Source organism: Chlorocebus sabaeus, chromosome 14 (genome assembly GCF_047675955.1).
Source record: "Chlorocebus sabaeus isolate Y175 chromosome 14, mChlSab1.0.hap1, whole genome shotgun sequence".
Classification (NCBI taxonomy): Eukaryota; Metazoa; Chordata; class Mammalia; order Primates; family Cercopithecidae; genus Chlorocebus; species Chlorocebus sabaeus.
The window spans coordinates 9,294,726-9,318,914 of record NC_132917.1 but is presented as its reverse complement, the minus strand read 5'-3'; the positions used below and the strand labels follow the sequence as shown (position 1 = coordinate 9,318,914).

Genomic DNA, 24,189 nt, shown 5'->3' with positions numbered 1-24,189 from the left:
GCAGGGAAGACGGGCCCAGCCGCACAGGCGAGTGTATGTGCAGCACAAAGTTGCAGCTGTCTGCTCAGCCCTGGGCCAGGTCTCCTGGCCTCAGCCACCCTCACGCACCAACCCACCTTGCCCAGCTAGCAGCTACCACATAAGGACAGTTTGGGATGTATTCGGGGGCGTGGGCTCCACTCCATCAGCGGTTCACAGCGGTCACAGCGCCTGGATACATGCTCTGTGCAGACTCTTGTCCTTCCTGGGCCTCCCTCCTCCCATCAAAGCCTCAGCAGCTCCCTTCATGTGGGAAACCCTCTGAAGGCCACGGTGACGACTGGAGCTCAGCCCAGAGCTGAGCAGGTCACTCGCCGGACCTGCCTTCAAGGAGCACCGTAGCCAGCTGCTCTTCAGGAAGGACAAATTACTTAACTTTTGGGAGCTTTGGTTTACGTATTTCCAGAAACAGAAAGTGTCACCTGTTGAGTCAAACCCTCCAGGTTATAGCTGAGGTAAGAAGAGCAAGCTTTTTGCCCTAAGACACTAGTAGGACCACAGGGCTGGTTTTGTATTTTACAATTAGGCCAAGCACTGTTCCCCAAATCAGTAGCATTTTATCCTTCATTTTATGGGGATCACTGGTAAGAAGTAATCGCAGGGGCCGTGAACTGGACCAGATGAAGGCAGAAGAGAAATAAAAAGGAAAGAATGAAGGCCTGGGAGAGAGAGTGGAGGAAGGTAAACAGAAGGTCACGGAGGGCAGACCTGCAGGAGTATGTCTTTCGGCCCAGCCCTGGGAGTTCAGGTGGCCACCTCAGGCTGCCCTGGGGGAGTTCCCATGTTACTCAAGCCAGGCAGATGCCACAACTCTGCCCAGAATCAGAGTCAAATCAAGAGACTCTAGCACCATCTGGCCTGATAAGAATGATGGAATCCCTTTAGAAAGCAAACAGAAAATAACTATAAAACAGAAGAGCCCAAAGGTCACTGAGTTGGAGGCAGGGCAGCTGCAAACTTCCCAAACCACAAAACAAGACCCTCTATAAATTCACAGGGATGACTGACAGCGTCATACCTTTGCCAACATTCCGTGGAGGAAGAGGTGGGGCGCTGGTGGTGCTGGGGGCTGCCGGCTGGGCGGGAGGTGGGCTGCCACTCAGGATGGCTCCATAGGTCTCATTCTGCAAGATGCTGGGCATGAAAGCCCTCTGCTTGTCCTTGGCAAGGTTTGCAGCATCTCTTGCCAAAGATACAGCGTTAGACTGAAGCTGGTTGGAGCCTAGCTGGTAGAAGCTGATGGGCCGGTCTTCTCGCCGGTTGGGACTGGGCTACAGGAGAACATCGGGGCAGAGGCGTGAGACAGAAATGAACTGCTCCTGGTGATGACATTCAACACAGGGCTGAAAACCTCACTGACACCAGCTCTGCTGGGCTTGGTACCATTTGAGCTCTCAACTGTTGCCTGGGACCCACAAGTTGCATGAGAGCTGCAAGAGTGAAAACTCACTCCTCCTTGTGTCTCGTGAAGGAAACACACATTGATATGGTTTGGCTTTGTGTCCCCACCCAAATCTCATCTTGAATTGTAATCTTCACGTGTCGTGAGAAGAAGGTGACTAGATCGTGGCAGTGGTTCCTCCCTGCTGTTCTTGTGATAGTGAGCTCCCACAAGACCTAATGGTTTGATAAGGCTGTCACTTGCTCTTTCTCCTGCCACCCTATGAAGAGGTGCCTGCTTCCCCTTCTGCCATGACTGTATGTTTCCTGAGGCCTCCCAGCCATGTGGAAGTGTGAGTGAATTAAACCTCTTTCTAAATTACCCAGTCTCAGGTATTTCTTTATAGCAGTGTAAGAACAGACTAGTATATATACACACACACACCAAAAAAGCTGTGAATTACAAGTTAAAATTCTCCATTCTGTGATGGATTTAAAATATAAGCTATTTATCTTATCAGCCGAAGTTATCTCAACCTAAGTCAGCATTTTTCCTGAAGTTCCCCTTCCTAAACATGCCTTCTTATGTTACCCCACAGGGTAGCCAGCTCTGGCCAGCCCGCTGCACTCAATCTCCAACAGCTATATGGCTCATTCAGCAGAAATCAGTGTTTTCTTCCCATATGAACAGGAGCTCCTGAGATTCCTCCAAATCAGGGTTAACAAACAGTGGCCTATGGGCTGCCACCTGTTTTTTGTCGGTAAAATTTTATTGGAACATAGCCATGTCCTGTCATTTAGATACTAAGGCTGCTTTTGAGCCATCCTGGCAGAGCTAAGTAATTATAACATGGACTGTGACACTTTAGGCCCACAGAGCCTAAAATATTTACTATCAGGCCCTTTAACAATTTGGCCACCCCTGCTCCCGCTGAAGGTAACATGCTTTTTTTTTTTTTTTTTAAAGAGAGTCTCACTCTGTGGCCCAGGCTGGAGTGCAGTGGCGCAATGTCAGCTCACTGCAAGCTCTGCCTCCCAGGTTCATGCCATTCTCCTGCCTTAGCCTCCCGAGCAGCTGGAACTACAGGCGCCCCCCCTACCACGCCCGGCTAATTTTTTTGTATTTTTAGTAGAGACAGGGTTTCACCATGTTAGCCACGATGGTCTCAATCTCCTGACCTCGTGATCCGCCTGCCTCAGCCTCCCAAAGTGCTGGGATCACAGGCGTGAGCCACTGCGCCCAGCTGGTCATGTGCTTTCTTGGAAGTGAATGCATGGAATAATGACTCAGGTAACTTAGATCTAACTTCTATTTCAAATGCCAGCTTCATTAAACTACATATGATGGTGAGCAAATGACTCACCTTGCTGACCACATTCTCACCTGTTCACTGGATATGGTAAGTGCTTTTCTAGCACAATGCCAGGTGCCTATCAGGTGCTCAGTGTGAATGGCGGCAGCCCTGCCTCTCCCTCACATGACCACCAACCCATTCTAGGTTCGGGACAAACCAATGCTTCAAACCCAGCTCAGGTGTGCAGGACTAAGCACCCAGTGGTTCTTCACACCTATTTCTAAATTGCAAAGCCCACGGGTGAAAGGATAAACGGTCCCTGCTGCTGTCTGCTGAGAATCAGGTGAGCAGTGTGGATGAGTCTTAGGACTCCACACCAGCCTCTGCTCTTGTGCTTTTCCTTGGACTATGCAACCTGCTGCATCACTGCTCATAAAACGGGAACGTGGCGTCCGATCGCTTGTCGAAGAGGCACACTGGGGCAGACTGCTTCCAACTTTTAAGGCAGGTTAAGTATGAAATCAGTCGACTCTTCTCGCTTTGACACTGTTTTGTACCTAACTCAGTGAAGTAATTTCTTATTCTGTATTCTAAGAAGCAGTAAGTATGGATGTTAACTCCATGAGCAAAGACAGTCCAACAGGTTTCAGAAATGCCTTCTGGTTACCTACTGACCTATCCATCCATCTATCTAATTAGATATCCTCAATACACATCAGAACATTAATGCATTACAGAAAATTAAAAAAAAAAAAAAAAAAGCCAAACCATGAAAATGTGTTTAATGTAGCATTTGCCACTAATTCAGCACAGAGCACATTCCAGGCACGCCTCGAAGTACCATGCTGACGGACAGATGGAAGTGGGTCACAGCTAGGAGTCAGGGCTTTGGGTCAGATGACCTAAGTCTGACTCTCAGCTCCGAGTCCTGCGTGAAGGCAGCAATCTTCCTGGGCATCACCCCCCGTGTGTGAAGCAGTGAGTATGGTAAAAAGGGAGCTGGAGGAGGAGGCAAGAGCCTTTGTGCAGTCCCAAGGCTGCCTCTAAATAGCTGCTTCACTTTGGCCAAGTCAACTTTTCTCTTGAGGCTTCAATATCCCAAACTGATAAATGAAAGGGTTGGACCCAATGAGCTCTACAGGTCGTCTGATGATTTCAGTTGATATTTTTTAAGATCAACCAGGAGAATGTGATCACCTAGACTGGGAGAAATCTGGTCTTTATGACATGACTCCATAGCAAGGGAGTTTCCTCTAAACCCACTGGAATCAACCCTCCCCCGCCCCCTTCCCCCTCACACCCCTTTCCTTTGTAGCAAAAGGCTGCCTGTAAGTACATAATTAGCCATTCCTTTAAATTAATGGGTGCAGGAGCTGGGAGACGGGAGATGGTAATGGGAAGGGTAAAACCAAGAGCCTACTGAGATTAATGAAAGCAAAAAGCAAGCTACATTTTCATTTCTATAAAACAGCTTTCTGCCTTAATTATAGATTAGGACCCACATTGTTCTGGATGAAGCTGATCAAAACTCTTAATGGTTAGCAACCTGGCACAGACCTGCAATTTCTCATCCATGTCGTCATCACTTTCATCCAGGTCTTCGTGGAGTAGTCGCCATTCATATTCAACATGAACATGAGAATTAAATCTTCCAGATAAGGCTTGGGTCAGCTAAGAGAACAGAGGGATGGTCAGTGCTGCTGCTCATACACTCGGCCGTGCACCTGGGCCCACTGAGGTGTGCAAACAGGAGGCCTGCCTTCTAGTCCAAGGCAAATTCATGGAAATCTCTGGGTCTCAGGTGAAGCCCCCGCCCCTCTGCCTAATTCACAGGGTAACCTTGAAACTCAAAGCTGGCATGTCCCAGCAAAGGCTTTGTAAACTGTATTAGTTTTCAGCCACAGTTCCTGGCTTGTAACTCTCAAAGCTCTTGCTGCAGTCTTTGGTTATAACATGGGGTGTTAGGCCTCAGGAGACAGAATCTCTCTGAACTTCTCCTGCCCCAAGGCAGGACTCTAATCTTCCACCACTTTTCTGACTTTGGGTCTTAAGACCCTCCCCAGAGAGGGTCTCACCCTATACTCTGGGGGAAGAGATGCTGACATCATGAAGCTTCCATAAAACTCCAAGAGGACTGGGTTCTTGAGCTTCACAGAGGGTCCTGGAGGGTGGTGCCCGGGGAGGGCAAGGAACCTCCGCGTCCCTTCCCCCACACCTCGCCCTACGCGCCTCTCTATCTGTATGCTTTATAATAAACCAGTAAACACAAGTGTCTCCTTGAGTTCTATGGGCCACTCCAGCAAATTATTCGAACCCAAAGAGGGGGCTGTGGGAACCCCCACTTGAAGCCGGTCGGTCAGAAGTTCTGGAGGTTGATTTCCGACTAGTGTCTGGGTTGGGAGACAGTCTTGGGGGCTCAGTCTGTGGGATCTGACACTACCTCAGGTAGACAGTGTCTAATTGAACTGGAGGACAGCCAGCTGGTGTCTGCTGCTTGTGAAACCGCCTTTTCAAGAACATAGTTGTGATAAAAGTCTAGCATGGCTGACTCCATCTTGCTTCTGGCCTCACAGGCTGGCTGTCCTCCCTTACTCCTGGGCACAGACCAAGCTAACCATGGGAAGAATTTAGTTTGTGGTGTAAGTTTGAAACAAGGATGGTAATAGTCCCTCCCTAAAACTGACTCAATTTTTTAATTATACTTTAAGTTCTAGGGTACATGTGCACAACGTGCAGGTTTGTTACATAGGTATACATGTACCATGTTGCTGTGCTGCACCCATCAACTGTCATTTACATTAGGTATATCTCCTAAAGCTATCCCTTCCCCATTCCCCCATCCCACGACAGGCCCCACTGTGTGATGTTCCCCACCCTGTGTCCAAGTGTTCTCACTGTTCAATTCTCACCTATAAGTGAGAACATGCGGTGTTTGGTTTTCTGTCCTTGCGATAATTTGCTCAGAATGATGGTTTCCAGCTGCATCCATGTCCCTACAAAGGACATGAACTCATCCCTTTGTATGGCTGCATAGTATTGCATGGCGCATATGTGCCACATTTTCTTAAACCAGTCTATCACTGATGGACATCTGGACTGGTTCCAAGTCTTTGCGATTGTGAAGAGTGCCGCAATAAACATATGTGTGCATGTGAAAACAAGAAAACTCTGTTCTTGTTAGGCAGCTTGAAAGTGCCTTTGGAAGACTAATGAAAGGCCTCAAGATGCGGATTATGGGAGGGGTCTGGATTCTGCTAAAATGTAGGTGCAGTTTGCCTCTCTACTAATGTAATTGTTTACCATCCAGTGGAGTGGCTCACACCTGTCATCCCAGCATTTTGGGAGGCCGAGGCAGGAGGACTGCTTGAGCCAGGAGTTTGAGACCAGCCCAGGCAACATAGCGAGACCCCACCACTACAAAAAATTTAAAAACTTATTTAGCCAGGCGTGGTGGCATGCATCAGTAATCTCAGCTACTCGGGAGGCTGAGGTGAGAGGATGGCTTAAGCTCAGGAGTTTGAGGCTGTTTATGAGCACGCCATTGTACTCCAACCTGGGCAACAGAGAGACACTCTGTCTTTTAAAAAAAAAATTGTTTACTGCACCTTAGGCCACGATATTTGTGACTTCCCCCAACTGATCCTATAGATAACATATCCTAAGATTGATCTTTTGAGATATTTTTTCAGACTTTTGCATCCTGGTGACCAACTGACTCCACCGAACCTGACTCATGCATGACTCAACCAGTCCCGTGGCCCCCACTGAGATGATATGCAGTGGCCAAGGGCTGTTTCTCACACTTGTATGATTTCACTCCCAACCAATCAGCAGCACCCATTTCCCAGCCCCCTTGCTCATCCAACTATCCCTGAAAAACCCTCACCTCTGAGCCTTTGCAGGGACACAGTTGAGTAATGACTCCTATCCTTCCACTGCTCAGCCAGCTTGCCATAATTCAACTCTTTCTCTATTGCAATAACACTGTCTTGTGAATTGGGTTTATGCAGCAGGCAAGACAAACCTGTCAGATGACTGCACTTGGTGTAGGGGTGGGGGGAGCCCCACACCTTTGGTCACAGCAGTCTGCTTCTGTATTGCTCGCTGTGACAACAGTGTAAGCGTAGAGAAAAAACAGGGCTAGAGAGCTTTCCCCAAAACAACAGGCAAAGGATATCTGAGATCTAAAGGATGCTGATCAGCCTGCAAGTATCCACATTCCATACGGGAGAAAGCTCAACCCCAGGAGAACGAATGTGCTCATTCACTGCGAACCCAGCCTTTTCAAGCAGGATGAGAGAATTAAACGCTGTAGAAAATGATCTGAGTGGCTATTTTCTCAGTTCTCTCAAGGAAGGTAGATAGCTAGTTCCGTTCTACATGTGCAGAAGAGAAGTTAATTCATTACACACTATGGGTGTCTTAGAACCTCAGGGCTTACTTTCTCTCATAACCAGATAGTAGCTACATGACCCTGGGCAAGTCACTTAACTTTTCTGTGCCTGTTTCCTTATCTGCAAAATGAGGACAACGGCAGAAACTATGTTGTAAGGTAGTTATGAAGATTAAATGAGCTAGGTCAGGTGCAGTGGCTCACGCCTATAATCCCAGCACTTCGGGAGGCCAAGGCGGGTGGACTGCTTAAGATCAGGAGTTCAAGACCAGCCTGACCAACATGGTGAAACCCCGTATCTATTAAAAATACAAAAATTAGCTGGGCATGGTGGCAGTTACCTGTAATCCCAGTTACTCGGGAGGTTGAAGCAGAAGAATTGCTTAACCTGGGAGGCAGAGGTTGCAGTGAACCGAGATCACGTCACTGCACTCCAGCCTGGGCGACAGAGTAAGACTCCATTTCAAAAAAAAAAAACACACAAAAAAACCCAACAAATTAAATGAGCTAGTGAATGTACAGTGCTTAGAAAGAGGACCTGTTACTTATCTTACACTTGTATAGCATTTATTATTAATAGTTTTTTTTTTCCTCCCCCAGCCTGGTGCACTTTGGCATAATCATGGCTCACTGTAGCCTTGAACTCCTGAGCTCAAGTCGATTCTCCCACCTCAGCTTCCCAAGTAGCTGGGACTACAGGTGCACGCCACCACACCCAGCTAATTTGAAACTTTTTTGTGGAGATGGCGTTTTGGTCTGTTGCCCAGGCAGGAGTGCAGTGGCGCCATTATGGCTCACTGTAGCTTTGAACTCCTGGTCTCAAAGTGATCCTCCTACCTTAGCCTCCTGGGTAACTGGGGCTACAGGCATGCTCCACCATGCCTTGCTAATTTTTTTTACCCATTTGCAAAGATAGTCTCACTATGTTGCAGGGCTGGTCTTGAATTCCTGGCCTCAAGCAGCCATCATCCCCTGCCTCAGCCTCCCAAAGCTTTGGGATTACAGGCATGAGTCACTGTGCTCAGCCTTAATAGTTCTATTTACTGAGTGCTGTGTGCCAACTGCATTACAGCATTTGATAATAATTCTCACGACTGTATGTACTGGTATAACTGACCGCACTTTAGAAATAAGGAAACAGCCTAAGAGAGTTTCCTTCCAAAGCCAAGTGGGGGAGCCCATGGCAAGGCCAGGGCTGCCGGGCCTGGTGGGCTCTTTCTACTGTCTACACGGTCTACACTGAACAGGAAAAGATAGTGTCGAGCAACCCACACGATCTGGGGCTGAGGAACAAAGAAAGGAGGTTGGCCTTGATGTCCGGCAAAGTAGCAAGTAAACAGCTTATGGAGGCCAGAGAACAGGCCCTTGTGGCGGCCTTGGGCCTCTGCTCCAGTTGTCCCACCACATCAGTGATGTTACCAACACGGCCAACCAGCAAACACTGACTCACACCCCAAGTCTCACTACGAGGGGGTGGGTCCCCCTAGGTTTTCCTATATACTCCCTAGCATGCTTTCTCCAAGGCAGGCTGATTCTGGGCTCATCCCACCAGAAACGCTGAGCTCTGCTCAGGACACTGGTTCACAGCAAACCCTGCCCAAGGAGGACGGGCTTGGCTCCCTGTCCCGTGACAGGTGCCCCACCCCGTCCTTGTGGCGGGAGACTCACCAGCTCCTCACAGTGCTCGTGCTTGAGGCGCTTGGCAATGTCCAGCGGAGTCTCTCCTGACTCGTTTGCTAAAAGTCAAGGGCGAGCAAAGGAGGCATTAAGGCAAAACCCAGCAAAGGCATGACATCCAGGACATTTTTAAAAGGAACAGAAAGGCAGCATTAAATTACATTGGGCCTGGTTAATGAAATCCACAGTGAGTTTGACCTAGTTGAGGCTGAATGTATCTTGTAATTGTATAGAACTGCAGCTAAATACAGAAGGTAAAACTTTAAAAGACAAAGTTTGAACTAATCAAAGAACTAAAACTGGCCAGGCACAGTGGCTCACGTCTGTAATCCCAGCACTTTGGGAGGCAGAGGTGGGTGGATCATTTGAGGTCAGGAGTTGGAGACCATTCTGGCCAACATGGTGAAATCCCATCTCTACTAAAAATATAAAGATTAGCCAGGGGTGGTGGTGTGTCTGTGGTTTCAGCTACTCAGGAGCCTGTGGGTGCAGTGAGCAGAGATCGCGCCACTGCACTCTAGCCTTGGTGACAGAGCAAGACTCTGTCTCAAAAAGAAAAAACAAACAAACAAACAAACCCCAAAACAAACACTGAAACTGTTGAGGAAGCCACCTAATTAAAATCCACATCCAAACTGTAAGTCATTGAATAAAGCGATTCATCATAAACCTCTAACGAAAAGCACTGCTAACCTAGTTCCATGCACTGGAATATAATAAAGTTTTATACCTTCTCTCAAGCAGTCTATAACCTTGAAAGTATATACTTTTTTTTTTTTTTTTTTTTTTTTTTTTTGAGACAGAGTCTGGCTCTGTCACCAGGCTGGAGTGCAATGGCGCAATCTCAGCTCAGTGCAACCTCCACCTCCCGGGTTCAAGCAATTCTCCTGCCTCAGCCTCCCAAGTAGCTGGGCCAACAGGCGCATGACACCACGCCCAGCTAATTTTTGTATTTTTAGTAGAAACAGGGTTTCACCATGTTGGCCAGATGATCTTGATCTCTTGACTTCATGATCCACCCGCCTCGGACTCACAAAGTGCTGGGATTACAGGTGTGAGCCACTGCACCCGGCCTATACTTTTTCTAAATAAGTTTCAGTCAATGAGGTCTGGTTATTAGTTTTTTAATGATAAGCACGGCTCTCAGGCAGATGTGTGTCTTTTTTCTATTCTTTCCTCTTTAATAGTTCTTCAAAAATACTTCCTCCTGAGGGGTAACAACTGGATGCTCTCAAGGCACAACTGTGCCTTGGCTGTTGGCATGCCGGGGTCCTCCACAGAGGGAGGGACTGGGGCCAAGTAACAACCAGGGCCCTTCATGGAGGAAGCAGTGGTGCAAATGAAAGGACAGAGCAGTAAACAGCATCTCCTCCTATAATCCATCAAACCCAGAGCCAGGAAAGGGGCCGTGTGTGGCCTCAGGTGGGGGTGAATAGGCTCAGGGTGTGTGAACAGGTCAGAATTCCCCAACCTTGTCCAAATTCACCCGGCATTCGTGAGAGCTGCAAGACCCACCCTTTGCTTATCTTATGATCTGTAAAATGCCTATAAATGCTCCCAAAGTCTAAGTAACAGATGGTGAATGCAGCCTCGTGGAACAGGCAGGGAGAGGCCCTTTCTCGTTAGTGGTAGGTTCTCCTTCTCCTTGGCACTAACAAGAGCCCACAGGGTTAGCCCTGTTTCCAAGAGCAGGGCTTGGGTGGCAGAGAGGAGGCAGAGGCCAGGGTGCAGCTGAGCTCACCCCCGGGGCCGGGGCCCACTCACCTATCTCGATGGAGGCCTTCCCTCGCAGGAGCAACTTGAGGCACTCGGCATTGTCGGTCAGGCAGCAGTAGTGCAGGGCCGTGCTGCCTTTCCCTGTCTGTTTATCCAGGTTCCCACTGCCCGAGCATAGGAACAGAGAGAAAGCATAGTGTGTCACAGGCCAGAGGATCAGGACTGCCCAGCAGGGAGCCTGGGGCACGTGCACAGGAGAGGCAGACAGTCCCTGAGTGAACAGTTTCCCTAAATCATTCCCAAGGTGGTGAGACCTGGCACCGTCCCTGCCTGTGTGGCTGGAGAAATCTTAGCAGAAGGTCATCAAGGAAATAACACGATGATGGCAGAAGAGGTCAAAAGGGGAAGGGGGCATCCCTCATCCCTGCTGCTGCTGAGCTAGTGGGGCCAAAGCAGAGGCAGTGCACCACCTGGGTGGACCCAGAGCTCAGCATCCTTCTCATGTCCCCCCGGCTGTGCCCAGAGGCTGCCGTGCTAGGCTGGCCAGCTGTGCTGGACGCAGGGCCTCTGGATGCCTGTGTCTCACCCATCCTGTCCTATGGGAGGACGGGGGCTGAGCTTTTCTCTATCGATAATTATTTGATATTCCCTCCAGGAAAGGGAAAAGTCACTTTCCCAAAGCCTAGTGACTTGCCCAAAGTCACTTTCTCCAGGCTCCTCAGCCTGTTTGCCCTGGAAATACCTCTGAAAACAGGCTCAAGGGGAATCTTGAGCTTTTCAAAAGTTCTTCCAACATATCACAAGACCAGGTCATCCAAAAAAGGTGCTCAGGCTTGGCAGACATGGCACAGGCCCTCAACCCTAGCAAGCATGGCCACTGTCACATTCTGAGGAGGGGCAGTGAGCTTTGTGCCCCTGCACAAAGTGGGGACAGAAGGGCGACCTCAGGAAGTGGCACCTGCTGCTTCCATCAGAAGGAAGCCAGTTATGTTTTCAATATTAAAAAAGGAGCTTCTTTTTCACCAAATTGGGGGCATAGGGGGGAGCTTCATTTTCAGAATTCTCCCCCACTTTTGTCCTCCTTCCACTCTGAAAAAAAGAAACTGGGACTTTCCTTCTCCTGTCCCCTGAAAATGTGCATGGAGGGAGAGGCATCACGCAGCTATCAACCAAATGTTTATGGAACCCTGCTGCGTTCTGGGAGCCAGGCTGGCACTCAGAGGGCATCAGGGCAGCTTCCACCACGAATCCAGTGAACTCCGGCTCCTCAGGAAGAAGCTGCAGGTCTTGGGGCTGACCGCCCCACACTCCCCTGCTTTCTGGCCATTTCTTCACTCCTCTGCTCAGAAATGGGAGGAAAAAGCAGGGGACACAAAATGCAAACTATCCCACGGCTTTTGCATTTTGGAATTTTCCATTTCATTCGGAACAAATTTCTGGGGCTTTTAACAGCCCCTCCTCCTCCAGTACACACATGGCTCAAACCATGATCAGGGAGTGAAAATACACGTTGAGGGGTCTTGAAGTCCAGCCTTCAGCTGCCAGGCAGGTAACACAGGACTGAAGCAATATGCACCAAATCACAGGGACTCCCGGATCTGTGGCAAACTGCCTGTGCACATCTCTAAAGGTCATTTCTAATCAAAGCATAAAAACAGCTTCTCGACCCAAACAAAACACCCATAATCCAGTGCTCTGGTTTCTAATCTCTGGTTCAGGCCATGGCTAATGTGTGGATCCCCTCCTTGCCTGCTATCTCCCTACTGCTCAGGACACTCTGCTTGGGCAGTGTGATGGCCTGGCTCACACGATGAGGCGAGGACTGCCCCTGTGCACAGACGGTGGTTATGGGGTCCCCAAGCTCAGTAGCCATATCTACTTGGTGTCTCCCTCAGTATCAGACACTAGAAGTTGGACCCTGCAATTACCACAAAAGAGTTTCTAGAGCTTTTGTAAAGGATTGCCATGGAGTACCTCACACCTGGCGGTACTTTTTCTATCATTCATGTTTAGACCTGGGAAGGTTCTCTTGACAACACATCAGAAGCGATGAAGCTGCTTCTGATTCCTTCCCCAGAAATACCAAGGAGAAAACGAGTGCCTCCCTTAATTTCCGAACACCTACCTGTTCTGAACTAAAAAGTCCACAATGTGGAGAGAGGTTCGATCCACGGATCTGACTGCAAGGTGGAGGGCAGTTTCATCTGGCTCCTGAAAAATCAAACAAAGGCATTCCAGAATTCTAACGGGAGCATTCAATTCTGTGTCCACCACCGGTGAAATAGTGTATAACTCTTCCAAAAGTCTTTTATCCTTCCCTTCGAGAAACTTATCTCTTAGAGTCTCTTTAATCTCTACACAAGCTCTTTGCCCTTGGGAATGTGCAGTTTGGAGACTGGTCCTGTTTCTCCTGACTCCATGGGAAATAAAGGAGAAGTTCAGGGGTGTCATTTCTAAGTCCTCTCAATTGACCTGTCCCCATCCCTGCATCAGCACCACAAGGCAGATCCCTGCCTGCAAGCAAGAATCTTGTTCCAAGGATCCAGGAAGGTCCCCCAGAGCACCTACAATCCAATCCCTTTACCTGCTCCTTGAGTAGAAACGTATGTTTCTTAAGCCGGCCTGAAGTTTTGCATTCTACACTTACACACAAGGCTACGAATGCTAATAACTGTGCTGTCTCCAACTCATACTGGGGATTCCCCAACTCCACTACCTTTTCTGAAAGTACACGTGGCAGGTGGGGGAGAAGAGATGAATGAGGATGTTTCAGCAGGTGGGTGGGGGAGAGAACCAGAGGAGGACAGATCCAGAGGACTGGAGGTGAGGGCAAGGGGAGGTGCCTCCCAGGCCTCCTGCCCCACCTGTTCGGCCCTCTGGCTGCAGCACAGCTCAGTGCTGGGCACTCTCCACACTGCATGGGTGGGCATGAGTTCTTCCTGGGGCTGGGGAGAGAGCGGGACCAGCCCAGAGCCCACATGGACGTGCCTGTCACCAGGAGAAAGATGCTGCAGCCATGAAGCATCGTTGATGATAAGCAGCCAGCCCAGTCCTGAGGTCCTGAGGTTCCAGGCGACCAAATGTGCATCTACAGGGCATTTGTGGACCAGAATCCAGACACATGCCACCCCACTTGGGTGCTGGTATGTTACTGCAAACCCACTCCAGCTGGATGCCCACCCTCTCAAGAGCTCCCCCAGGAAAGGAGGGGTCTGGCTCCTACTCTATTCCCTCTGAGGGGGAGCGTGGTGGGGTGTGGGTTCCAGGGAACCGCCCCCTCAGAGAGCTTCTCTCATTAGCATGAAGCTCAGGTTAAACCTGCTTGCAGATGATGGGTCCCTCTCAGGCTGCCTAGCTTCTGAGATGTCTTCTCCTCCACCTGGGGATGGGCGTTCTTTCCAGAGGTGGCATGACATTTTTGGTGTAATAATAAACCACTAGGTGGGTACAAAGTTTTAGACAAGCAGAGTAAGTCCTGGAGACCTAATGCATAGCCTGGTGACTCCAGGTAAGAACTACAGTGTCTATTTCAAAACTGAGTCAATCTGAAATGTGCTCTCCATTAAAAATGGATGAGTATGTGAGGTAATGGATATGTTAGCTAGCTTGATTTAATCATTCCATGATGTAAACATGGATCAAAAACATCACACCATACTCCCTAAATATAGATAAAATTATTTGTCTACTGAAAAGAAAAACCCCTAGTTTATTCTAAAGCAGTACCTCTATCCATGCTGTCTTCCTCTGGAGAATTACCCAGCTTTGGTCAGTATTGCTGATTCCACTGATCTGCCACGGTGCCCCAGTTTTTCTGTTTTTTTTTTGAGACAAGGTCTCATTCTGTCATCTAGGCTGGAGTCCAGTGGCACAATCATGGCTCACTGCAGCTTCAAATTTCCAGGCTCCAGTGATCCTCTCAACCCAGCCTCCTGAGTAGCTGGGACTACAAATGTACACCACTATGCCTGGCCAATTTTACTTTTTTTTTTTTTTTGGTAGAGATGGAGCCTCCCTATGTTGCCCAGGCTGGTCTCAAACTCCTGAGCTCAAAGGATCCTCCCGCCTTGGCCTCCTAAAGTAAAGTGCTGGATCCCAGGCATGAGCCACTGTGCCCGGCCTTTTTTTTTTTTTTTTTAAAGTAGCAACCCACACTCTTACATGTCCATTGGCCAGTGGGATTTTTTCCGTAAGATCCACACCGTCAGCATAAGCTTGGAGCAATCCAAAAATATCTCTCGTTTTGACGGCCTCGCAAAGGCTGTGAAGCTTCGCCGCGCTATCCGCGTGCTTCTTCCTTGCGTATCTCCTCTCAATGTACTTGGCTGTGATGTAGTCCTTTCTTGCATTCCTGAAACCAAACATAATTGCCTTGCAAACCATGAAGGGCCTCTACCCACCATCCAGCATTCCTTCATCTAAGGCCACATTAATGGTTCCTGCGCCACCTCCCTGGTGAGCAGCGCTGGCCTCAAAACGCAAAGCACAAGTGGCCACCATGTGGTTCAACGGCTGCACAGGTCTTCACTGAGACCTCATGGGAGCTGGCCAGGGGGACAACTCCCCCATGTTCTCTTGGCCCACCGCCCTCTATCTTGTCTCCCTCCCCTCACTCCTAACTTCTGTGATCTGACCTCACTTGTCACCCTCGTCACCTCCATGCCCTTCTTACCCAGGTCCCTCCACTAGGCATGCCCTGCGCCTCGTCCTCCAAGAATGCTGGCCGCCCTGCACCCGCCCTCCAGGCAGCCCTGGCCAACCTCTGTCCCAACATTCTCTCCATGAAGGCCTGCCTGCCTGACTGCCAGACAGGCCCGTAAGCTACAAGCCCATAAGCTCCCTGGGGCATGGACTACGACCTCTCTTTTGTAGGCACCGTGCCTGGTATGAAAGGCACTATCAGATGAACCAAAATGAAATGTCAGTCCTCTTTTTGTGTTCTACTTTATGTCCTTTATGTGGCAACATGCTCAGCCTCCACCCCATCCAAAGAGCCTAGAGAAGCAGGAACAAAAGGGGGCCAAAGAAGCCTGAGTTCAAATCTCACTCCCACCACACACTGCTGCTTTGAACTTGATCAAGTATTTCATCTCTCTAGACTTATAAGTTTGACTTGTGAAAATGCACACAATACATCCTCACAGTAGCACCATGAGACATACGTGCATCAACACACCTACAGCACATACAGGGGGTCCTGGGCCTTGGAAGGACCCAGTGAACTTACAAGAGGGACAGCAAGAGAAACAGCAGCTCGCTGGTCACAGAGTATATGCATTTTACACTCCCAATACTGAAGGTTGAGGGTCACTGCCCAGGGACTCCTTGAATCTTGAGAATCAGGCAGGAGCCAGGCAGGGGCAGATCAGTTGCATTCCTTTGTAACACAGCACTGCCTACAACCTGAGGACGCATGCAGCTGCTCCCCTTCGAGCTGCAGTCCCCGCATGGTTCCCTCCGGATCGCCTCTCTGTCACTCAGCTGACTACAGCAAGGGGCCATGGCTGCTGGAGCAGTTGTTGACTTTTCTGTACCTGCCCTAAATCCCCATGGAACAACTGGCCCCCCAGAAGGGGAGTCTGAGGCCCCTGGACATGCAACTGGAGGCAGGCAGTAGATCCTGTCTACCCTGGGGTCCCTTGAAGATGGGCCAGCCCAAGATGAGAAGCCATTACCCCCACAGCACCCAGACAGAACCAAGCGTGCAGAGGTCTCTTGCCAGCGTTTGCCAGGCCTCATAATCTGCTTGCCCTTGGGTGCATGTGGCTCCTGGACACGCCACAGTATGAGACTGGCTCGTGCAGCTGGAGAGGAAATCACGTCCCATGCTGCCCGTTCCACCTGAGCAGGCAGTGTGCTTCACAGCCCAAGAAAGACTTCCAGGGGCACCTGGTGAACTTGTGCTCTAGCGCTTTCCAACACACTGCCTCCCTCCTGCTCCAGCTCCAGTTCTGCCCACTCTATAGGGCCTCGGTTAAGGTGTGTGCCTCAACTTCCCCCAGCACGTGCTCCCCATCCACACAGCGCTAACCTGTGCACTGAGCTCACTGCGGTGCTGGGTGACTTCTGTGTGAGATACGTGGTCTCAATGGATTCCCTCAACAGTGCCATGAGTTGTTATCTCCACCTGCAGGCACAACAGGGCCCTCGAATAACATCATTTTGTTATAACGTTAAGAAAAAAATCAATTCCCAGGCAGGGTCACTGTGTGGAGTCTACCTGGGTTTTCTCTGGGCACTCAGGTCTCCCCTACATCCTGAAGCTGTGCGCGCTGGGCTAACTGCTGTGTCTCCAAGGCCCCAGTGCGAGTGAGTGTGGATGTGGGTGTGACCGCATCCCACAGTGGGATGGGGTCCTGTTCAGGGCTTGTTCTCACCCTGGACCTCAGCTGCCAGTACACGCTCCGGCCACCTGTAGCCCCTCAACTGGAATAAGTGGGTAAATCATTATCTTACTTGCTTTTATGAATCTTTCTTTCTTTATCCCACTCAGTAGCCAGAATCTTTCCTAAATGTATGCATAGCTCATATTTATTTCAACGTTTAATATCAGAAGTGTTCTGGGTCTTTATTCAGAAGTTTGGTGATGTTTTCATGATCAGAAATATGTGGCAGGAACTGAACTCCGCTTTACATCAATTGGCGCAGGGTGATACTGGTTTCCTATACAGCATTCTGCTTAAAGTCACAGGTTTCCAGAAACCTTTGAATTTCTGGAACACTGAGGATTTACTGTACACTGAAGTCCATAGAGGGAAACCGGATTTTGTTTCCTCAGGCAGCTGGTGGGCCAACAAGGGAAGACCGATTTTATTCCTGGAGGTTCTCCTCTCAGGGCCTCCAGCACAGTCTGACACCAGGGAGATGCTCCATTCCTGGCCTGGTGAGTGTCATGGTGGACAGCCCATTTAATGATGTAAATGCCTCTTCTGACAGGCAGTTAGACTGGACAGTTGTCCAGTTTCATGCACTTTTCAATAATCACTGTGGGACAACCATTACTGTGACCTCTGCAGGAAGTGGGCAGAGAGAAAGTGGACTTCCTTGTTTTTCAATGTATTTACTCATCTGCCCAGGGCTTGGAGGCCCCGAAGGCAGTTCCTACACAAACATGGGCACAGATCTGTTTAACTCCACACATGCCCCCTGGTTTTGTGAAGGAGGTTTGCTTTGCTAATGTGATCCTTCAGACAGGGTTTCACCGTGTTAGCCAGGATGGTCTCGATCTCCTGACCTCATGATCCACCCACCTCAGCCTCCCAAAGTGCTGGGATTACAGGCATGAGCCACCGTACCCAGCCCTCCCTCTTTTTTTAATGACAGGCTTTTGCAGAAAAACAATTAACTTAACATAATGATACATTTGGTGTTCAGAGGAGGGGTTTTCCTTGCACTTCTGAAGGACAGGGTGTGTATAACAGTCCCAAGTCACAGGGAGAAACAGTTTGGCTCCTGTGAGCAAATATAAGCCTGTCTTTCCTGCTCCACCTCCCCTAGTTACACGTTCCTGACACCCCCAAGATTCATCTTGGAATTCACAGGCCACTAGAGGGTGTCCTTGGTTTCCCCTTCAACAGGTTTATCTGCAGATGGTGTGCGGTTCTGAGACAAAGCTAGAAACAGTGTATTCCTTTTCATCTGAACGTAAAATATTAGCTTATTTAAGCAGGCACAGAGCTGGGAGTACTTGTTTGACTTGCTGATTCATTAAATATTCACTGGTTCACCATCAGCAACATGTTATGGTGGGAAAAACCAAAATGAGTAAGAAGTAATTCATCAGAAAAATATATGTAAATGCCTGAGTATACTATGAAGTGGGATGAAATGTTTTAAAATAGAGCCAAATGCTATAGGAGCACAGAGCCAAGAAAGTAATTTCAGCTGAGGAGGAATGGAAGTAGCTGACATTTCGCCATCACACAGGTCATCCGCCCTCATTTTGAAAAAAGCCCGGGGATAGGGGATGTAAATTTCCTTTTCAACAGTGCCAAGGCTGGAGGGGGCTACAGTGCAGACAGAACATTCATACTGAAGGGTTCCACGTTGATAGTGTTCATTTTTTAGAATCGCCTAGCTCCAGAACAACCAAATGCCCTGCTTTTATAAGGTACCCTGGCGCTTGGAAGAAATGACACACACTTTGTTCAGAACTGACCGATATGACAGCATTACAGGGTGCTGGTACCGTCAGTGTGAGACGAAGCAGCCGAAAGAGCAGGTGTCAACTGCACAGCAGCAGCTGACCGAAAGAGCAGGTGTCAACTGCACAGCAGGAGCTGACCTCGCCATGCGGGATTCACGACGTCTCCTTCACCAAGCAGGACCCTCAGGCTCGCCCAGGAAGAGCTCCTTCACCTCGAGTAACTCTCCATTGAAACTTAACTGGAGAGGACCCTCATTTTCAGGGTGTATGGAATCAATGCAGGGTACAGATGTGACCTCTGTCGCCCACAGGAAGAAGAGCAAGCAGAGCGGCTAATGCTGACTAGGCACTAAAACTAAGCACCACATGTCTGACCCCATCATCCAGCTCATTCCCCCAGTGCCTCTGTGGCGGGCGGGGCGGGGGGGACATTAACTCCCTTTTTATATTACAGAGCTGAGGCTCAGAGAAGTTAAATAATCTGCCTGTGTCCCGTGGCTCAGATAAGGACTGATATATCTATGTCCCTACTGCCTCTCTAGGTTTGGGTAAAAATACAGATTCGAAACTTAGATTCTCATCAAGAGAGGATGATCACATTGTAGGCCTCATGCCTGGTATCTAAAACCACATGTTATCCGATTCTCAAGGAAATGCTACACCACAAACATCTGTTGCAGGATTCAAACATAAACTGACTTTAATCCAACAACAGCCAGATCACTCACCTGAGATACCTGATACCTGAAAGTCTGTAATGGACACAGTCCCTGTTCACTCCCTTGCAATGTTCTGGCTCTTTCGCTGTATCAAGTTACATCAGCAAAACGCAAAAAGAATACAGGTCCTGCAATCTCCGTTTCTCAAAGATGCACCACACAAAATGGTTTAAAAAAATCTAGGCCAGGTACTGTGGCTCACACCTGTAATCCTAGCACTTGGGGAGGCCGAGGCGAGCAGATCACGAGGTCAGGAGTTTGAGACCAGCCTGGCCAACATGGTGAAACCCTATCTCTACTAAAGATACAAAAAATTAGCTGGGCGTGGTGGCATGCGCCTGTAATCCCAGCTACTCAGGAGGCTGAGGCGGGAGAAGCACTTGAACCCGGGAGGCAGAGGTTGCAATGAGCCAAGACCGCGTCATTGCACTCCAGCCTGGGCGAAAGGGTGAGACTCCATCTCCAAGGGGAAAAAAAAAAATCTCAATGATCTGCCTTTACAAAGGGCCCATACACTAACGGCTCTTTGTGAAACCGCCCTTAAAGACATTGTTCACTGTTGCTCACTGTCCTTTGGGAAGACTCATGTCATTAATTCTGTTTCAGTCTTATTCCACAGAAAATGCTGTTTCTGTAAATGAATTTTTAAATATTTTTTCTTATCACACATTTTTCATTTTTCTTTGTCCTTCCAGGACATGGTGACCCAGTGTCGCCACTCAAATGCAGGTGATCTGTCAACTGGCCCAGTGGTCTCTCTCCTTCCGTCTGTTTCACTTTGCATCACAACAAAACCACACACATCCCCCTACAGACATAAGAGCCATCATACTAAACAAAGCTGAAGTCTAAGGTGGGCAGGACACCCACTGCCCGAACCCATTGGTCTCCCTATCCACCTCTTCTCGAAGACTAGTGTGACGCAGCCACTGACACTCTGATAAGACAGGCAAGAATATTCCCTGTTGTCAGCTCTGCACCGAGAGACACAAAAGCTTCTCCACTGGCCAGGCACAGTGCCTCACGCCTGTAATCCCAGCACTTTGGGAGGCTGCGGTGAGTGGATCACCTGAGGTCAGGAGTTCAAGCCCAGCCTGGCCAACATGGTGAAACTCCATCTCTACTAAAAATATAAAAATTAGCCGTGTATGGTGGCATGTGCCTGTAATCACAGCTACTCGGGAGGCTGAGACAGGAGAATCGCTTGAACCTGGGAGGCGGAGGTTGCAGTGGGCCAAGATTGTGCCACTACACTCCAGCTTGGGTAACAAGAGTGAAACTCTGTCTCAAAAAAAAAAAAAAAAAAAAAAGCTTCTCCATCAAGTTTTGTATCAACAATAACACAAACACTTTTTGAAGGAAATAAAACATTCCACATTTGCAAGGATGCAAGGACGCTGGCAAGGAGGCAGCTACATAATCACATATCTACCACAACCAGCTATCTCGGTGGCTCAGGATTATGCAGCAGAGAGACCAAGATGAGGAAGTGATTCAACAGGACAAACGGCAGAGGTGAAAAGTCCAGGGTGTTCCACCCACCAGTGGCGAGTGAGGTTCTCTACACACCCCATGCACACACGTACAGCATCGGCGAAACCTGCCTGCTTTTGGCTTCTACCTAAAAAAATTTCTATTTGGTCACCCAAAAGGTTAAAGTGACTAAATTTCCATTTGGTCACCCAAAAGGTTAAAGTGACTAATAAACCCAACTCAGGCTGATTTATTCCCTAAAGAAGCAAGGACTGATGCACCCAAAACTTCTTATTCCCCTGCCTCCCGGGGCTCAGGCAAAGGCAAATCTTTACTCAGCAAGTGAGAATAACCAGTCCCATACTTACATGTCACTGCCTGGGTTGGGTTTGACAGAGTCCTCAGCTGGTAGGCAACATTCCATGATCTCATTAAAGCCTGCATTCCCAATATTCTTGGCAAGCTGCAGAAAATGAAAGTCTATTTCAGGATACTCAATTATTAATACATTCTACTGCTACACTTTACCCATCCCCATCTGATGATTTATTTAATGGCCACTAAGAAATAGAGCAATAAAGTGGTTTGCCTTTAATGAAGATGGACAAAACCCAAAGCCCAAAGGTACCCATAAAATTAAAGATAAGAAGCGGCATGCCTATCACAGAGGCGCATTGTCATAAAACGCGCTCTGGATAGAGTACAGATAGAGAGAGGGAGAACCAGTGACTTGGTCCAATGTGAATTTCCATCCTTACCCACTCCTCCCAAAGACCTGTGCCTCAACCAAAGTGACTCTATTTCACATTCTCAAACAACCTTTACTTATGCCAGCTATGAGGTAGTTCTGTAGAGCAAAGCGGCACTGGGCCAGTAAAGTCAAGACTTAGGTTCAAACCACAGCTCCATTACCGACTGTGGGACCACAGGTAAGTCAGTTTCCATGAGTGGCAGAGTTTTCATCAGTAAAATGGGATGATACCTACACTTCTGGGTTGTAATAATGATAAAAATGGATAAAATGTAGGTGAAAACAGTAAACTGAAGCACTAAAAATGTATTAGCTCCAGATGTAAGGTCTTTACTTGCCAATCAATCTTCTGACATGTTAAACATTAAATTAACACATTCTTTTTTTTTTTTTTTTTTTTTTTTTGGAGACAGGGTCTCGCTCTGTTGCCCAGGCCGAAGTGCAGTGGCCAGATCATGGCTTAATGCAACCTTGACCTCCCCAGGCTCAGGTGACCCTCCTACCTCAGGTTCTCAAGCAGCTGGGACTATAGGCACATGCCAACACACCCAGCTGATTTTTGTTTTTGTAGAGATGGGGTTTTGCCATGTAGCCCAGGATGGTCTCGAACTCCTGGGCTCAAGCAATCCGGCCACCTCAGCCTCCCAAAGTGCTGGGATTACAGGTGTGAGCCACTGCGCCCGGCCAGCTCAGATTCTTAAACGTTTAATGAAACAATGAAAGAGTGCACCAAGCTCAGTGCTTTGAGAAAACGTATTCATTTCCATGTTGTGCTGGGGAGTCAGTGATGCTTGTGATATTTCTGCTCTCTACTGATTATGCAGGCAGGCCAGGAGCGGTGGCTCATACCTGTATTCCTACCACTTTGGGAGGCCAAGGTGGGTGGATCGCCTGAGCTCCGGAGTTCGAGACTAGCCTGGACAACACGGTGAAACCCTGTCTTTACTAAAATACAAAAGAAATTAGCCAGGCATGGCAGCGTGCGCCTGTAGTCCCAGCTACTCGGGAGGCTGAGACAGGAGAATTGCTTGAATCCAGGAGGCGGAAGTTGCAGTGAGCCAAGATCACACCACTGGACTCCAGCCTGGGTGACAGTAAGACTCTCTACAAAAAAAAATTTAAAAAAAAAAATTTTTTTTTTAATTATGCAGGCAAAGGAGCTAACAGAGACGCTTTGGGAGAGGCTGCTGCAGCCTGAAATCGGGTCTATCTCTTGGGAGGAACTGACTGAAGGAGCAGCCCAAGAGGTCTGGGTTAGATACACTGGAACTTCCTGGTGGCAAATAACGTCAAACAGTGAAATGGGCTAGTGGGGCTAGTGGAGAATGCAGACGCAATTTTTTAAACAACAAAAGAATTATGCGAGGTAGCCTAATAGTTGGATGATGAGCTTTCCTAATTCAACCTGGCCCTTGACAAGTGGAGAAAGCTTTTTCTAGGCGGCCCAAAGGAGCATAAAACATTAACCAACTCCACCTCCTTACTCAGTCCTGGCTCTGGCACCTCAAGCCATCAGTCAGGAGGCAAAAGGCTAGAGGCTGCGTTGCAATTTTCCCAGGGACAACAGAATGGTCAGGTGGCATACCACTTAAGGTGACAGGTACCTATGCACCAGGAAGCTAATGCCCTGTGAAGGGTTTCTCAGGCAGCTGGTGTCAGATCCAGGACTGAACCCCAATGTCAGAGTCCCTGGTTTATAGCCAGGCATCATACAATCCAAGAAGGACACTGTCCCCAGGTGAGCACAATGGTTTTCCCAAGTTAAGTGACAGAAATCACTGTGGCCCCCTCTGCGAGCCAGGGGCCAACCACCCTGACGCCTCACAGTCTGTGTTAAGCAGATGGGGGTGGGGAGATGGGAGGAGGAGAATTCCCCAGGAATTGAAGAGCTGCTTCCCTTCTGCTTGGACTTGGCTGGTTAACTGAGAGACAGCTGGTCCAGGGAGCCACCGCATCCATGTGTCACACTCATCCAAAGCTAGAGAAACGTGCTACCTTGCAGTTCTGCCAAGTTCCAGTTTACATTTCAGCCCATAGAGAACTCCTCTGGACCCATCAACAAAAGAAAAGCATTTGCAAATGGAGGTTGCAGGTGCCAGCAGGACAAGCAGGCAGAAGCCAGGGGGGCAGGAAGGTGGGTGTCGACCTGAGCCCTGGCATCTCCTGCTTCTCACTGGTACCCAGAAGGAATTTGCGGGCTGCACTGAGGCAGAAATTGAGCCAGACTGGATGGAGGAGAGGAAGAAGCGTTTAAGTTCTGTATCACCCAGGGCAGGGCAGCTCAGCTCAGCCCCTCGCCCTTCCTGTGGCCTCAAGAACACACTCTGAGCCCCTCGTCTGTGCTGGGCATGGGGCATGAGGCACCCTCCTGCTCTACGGCAGCTCACTTGAACAAGACAGCGATGAGTTAATAAGCAGCCCTGGAAAAGAAGTTCATCCTGAGAACTATGAGGATGGCGGCGCCAGGCCCAGATGAGCAGAGCAGTCACTTGGCCAGGAGGCCCCTTTCCTTGGCACTCACCAAGCAGGGGAGTCATGTGTGGGCGTCTCCCTCCCTGATGGCAACGCCCAGGACAGGGACACAGAATCACACACCGGGT

At 49.0% G+C, this 24,189-nt stretch overlaps 1 protein-coding gene across 7 annotated transcripts in view; it reads right to left on the bottom strand.

The window, feature by feature from the left end:
* ASAP2 (ArfGAP with SH3 domain, ankyrin repeat and PH domain 2) overlaps positions 1-24,189 on the bottom strand; it is a 202,472-nt gene that overhangs the window by 18,776 nt on the left and 159,507 nt on the right. For all 7 annotated transcript variants that reach the window (XM_073022767.1, XM_038006536.2, XM_073022765.1 and 4 more), the window contains 7 exons: positions 21,207-21,301; positions 14,662-14,851; positions 12,626-12,711; positions 10,549-10,664; positions 8,776-8,843; positions 4,272-4,385; positions 1,058-1,310 (listed from right to left, as the gene is read on the bottom strand). In XM_073022767.1, the coding sequence (XP_072878868.1) occupies positions 1,058-1,310; positions 4,272-4,385; positions 8,776-8,843; positions 10,549-10,664; positions 12,626-12,711; positions 14,662-14,851; positions 21,207-21,301 (922 nt within the window). The remainder of the gene's footprint in view (positions 1-1,057; positions 1,311-4,271; positions 4,386-8,775; positions 8,844-10,548; positions 10,665-12,625; positions 12,712-14,661; positions 14,852-21,206; positions 21,302-24,189) is intronic.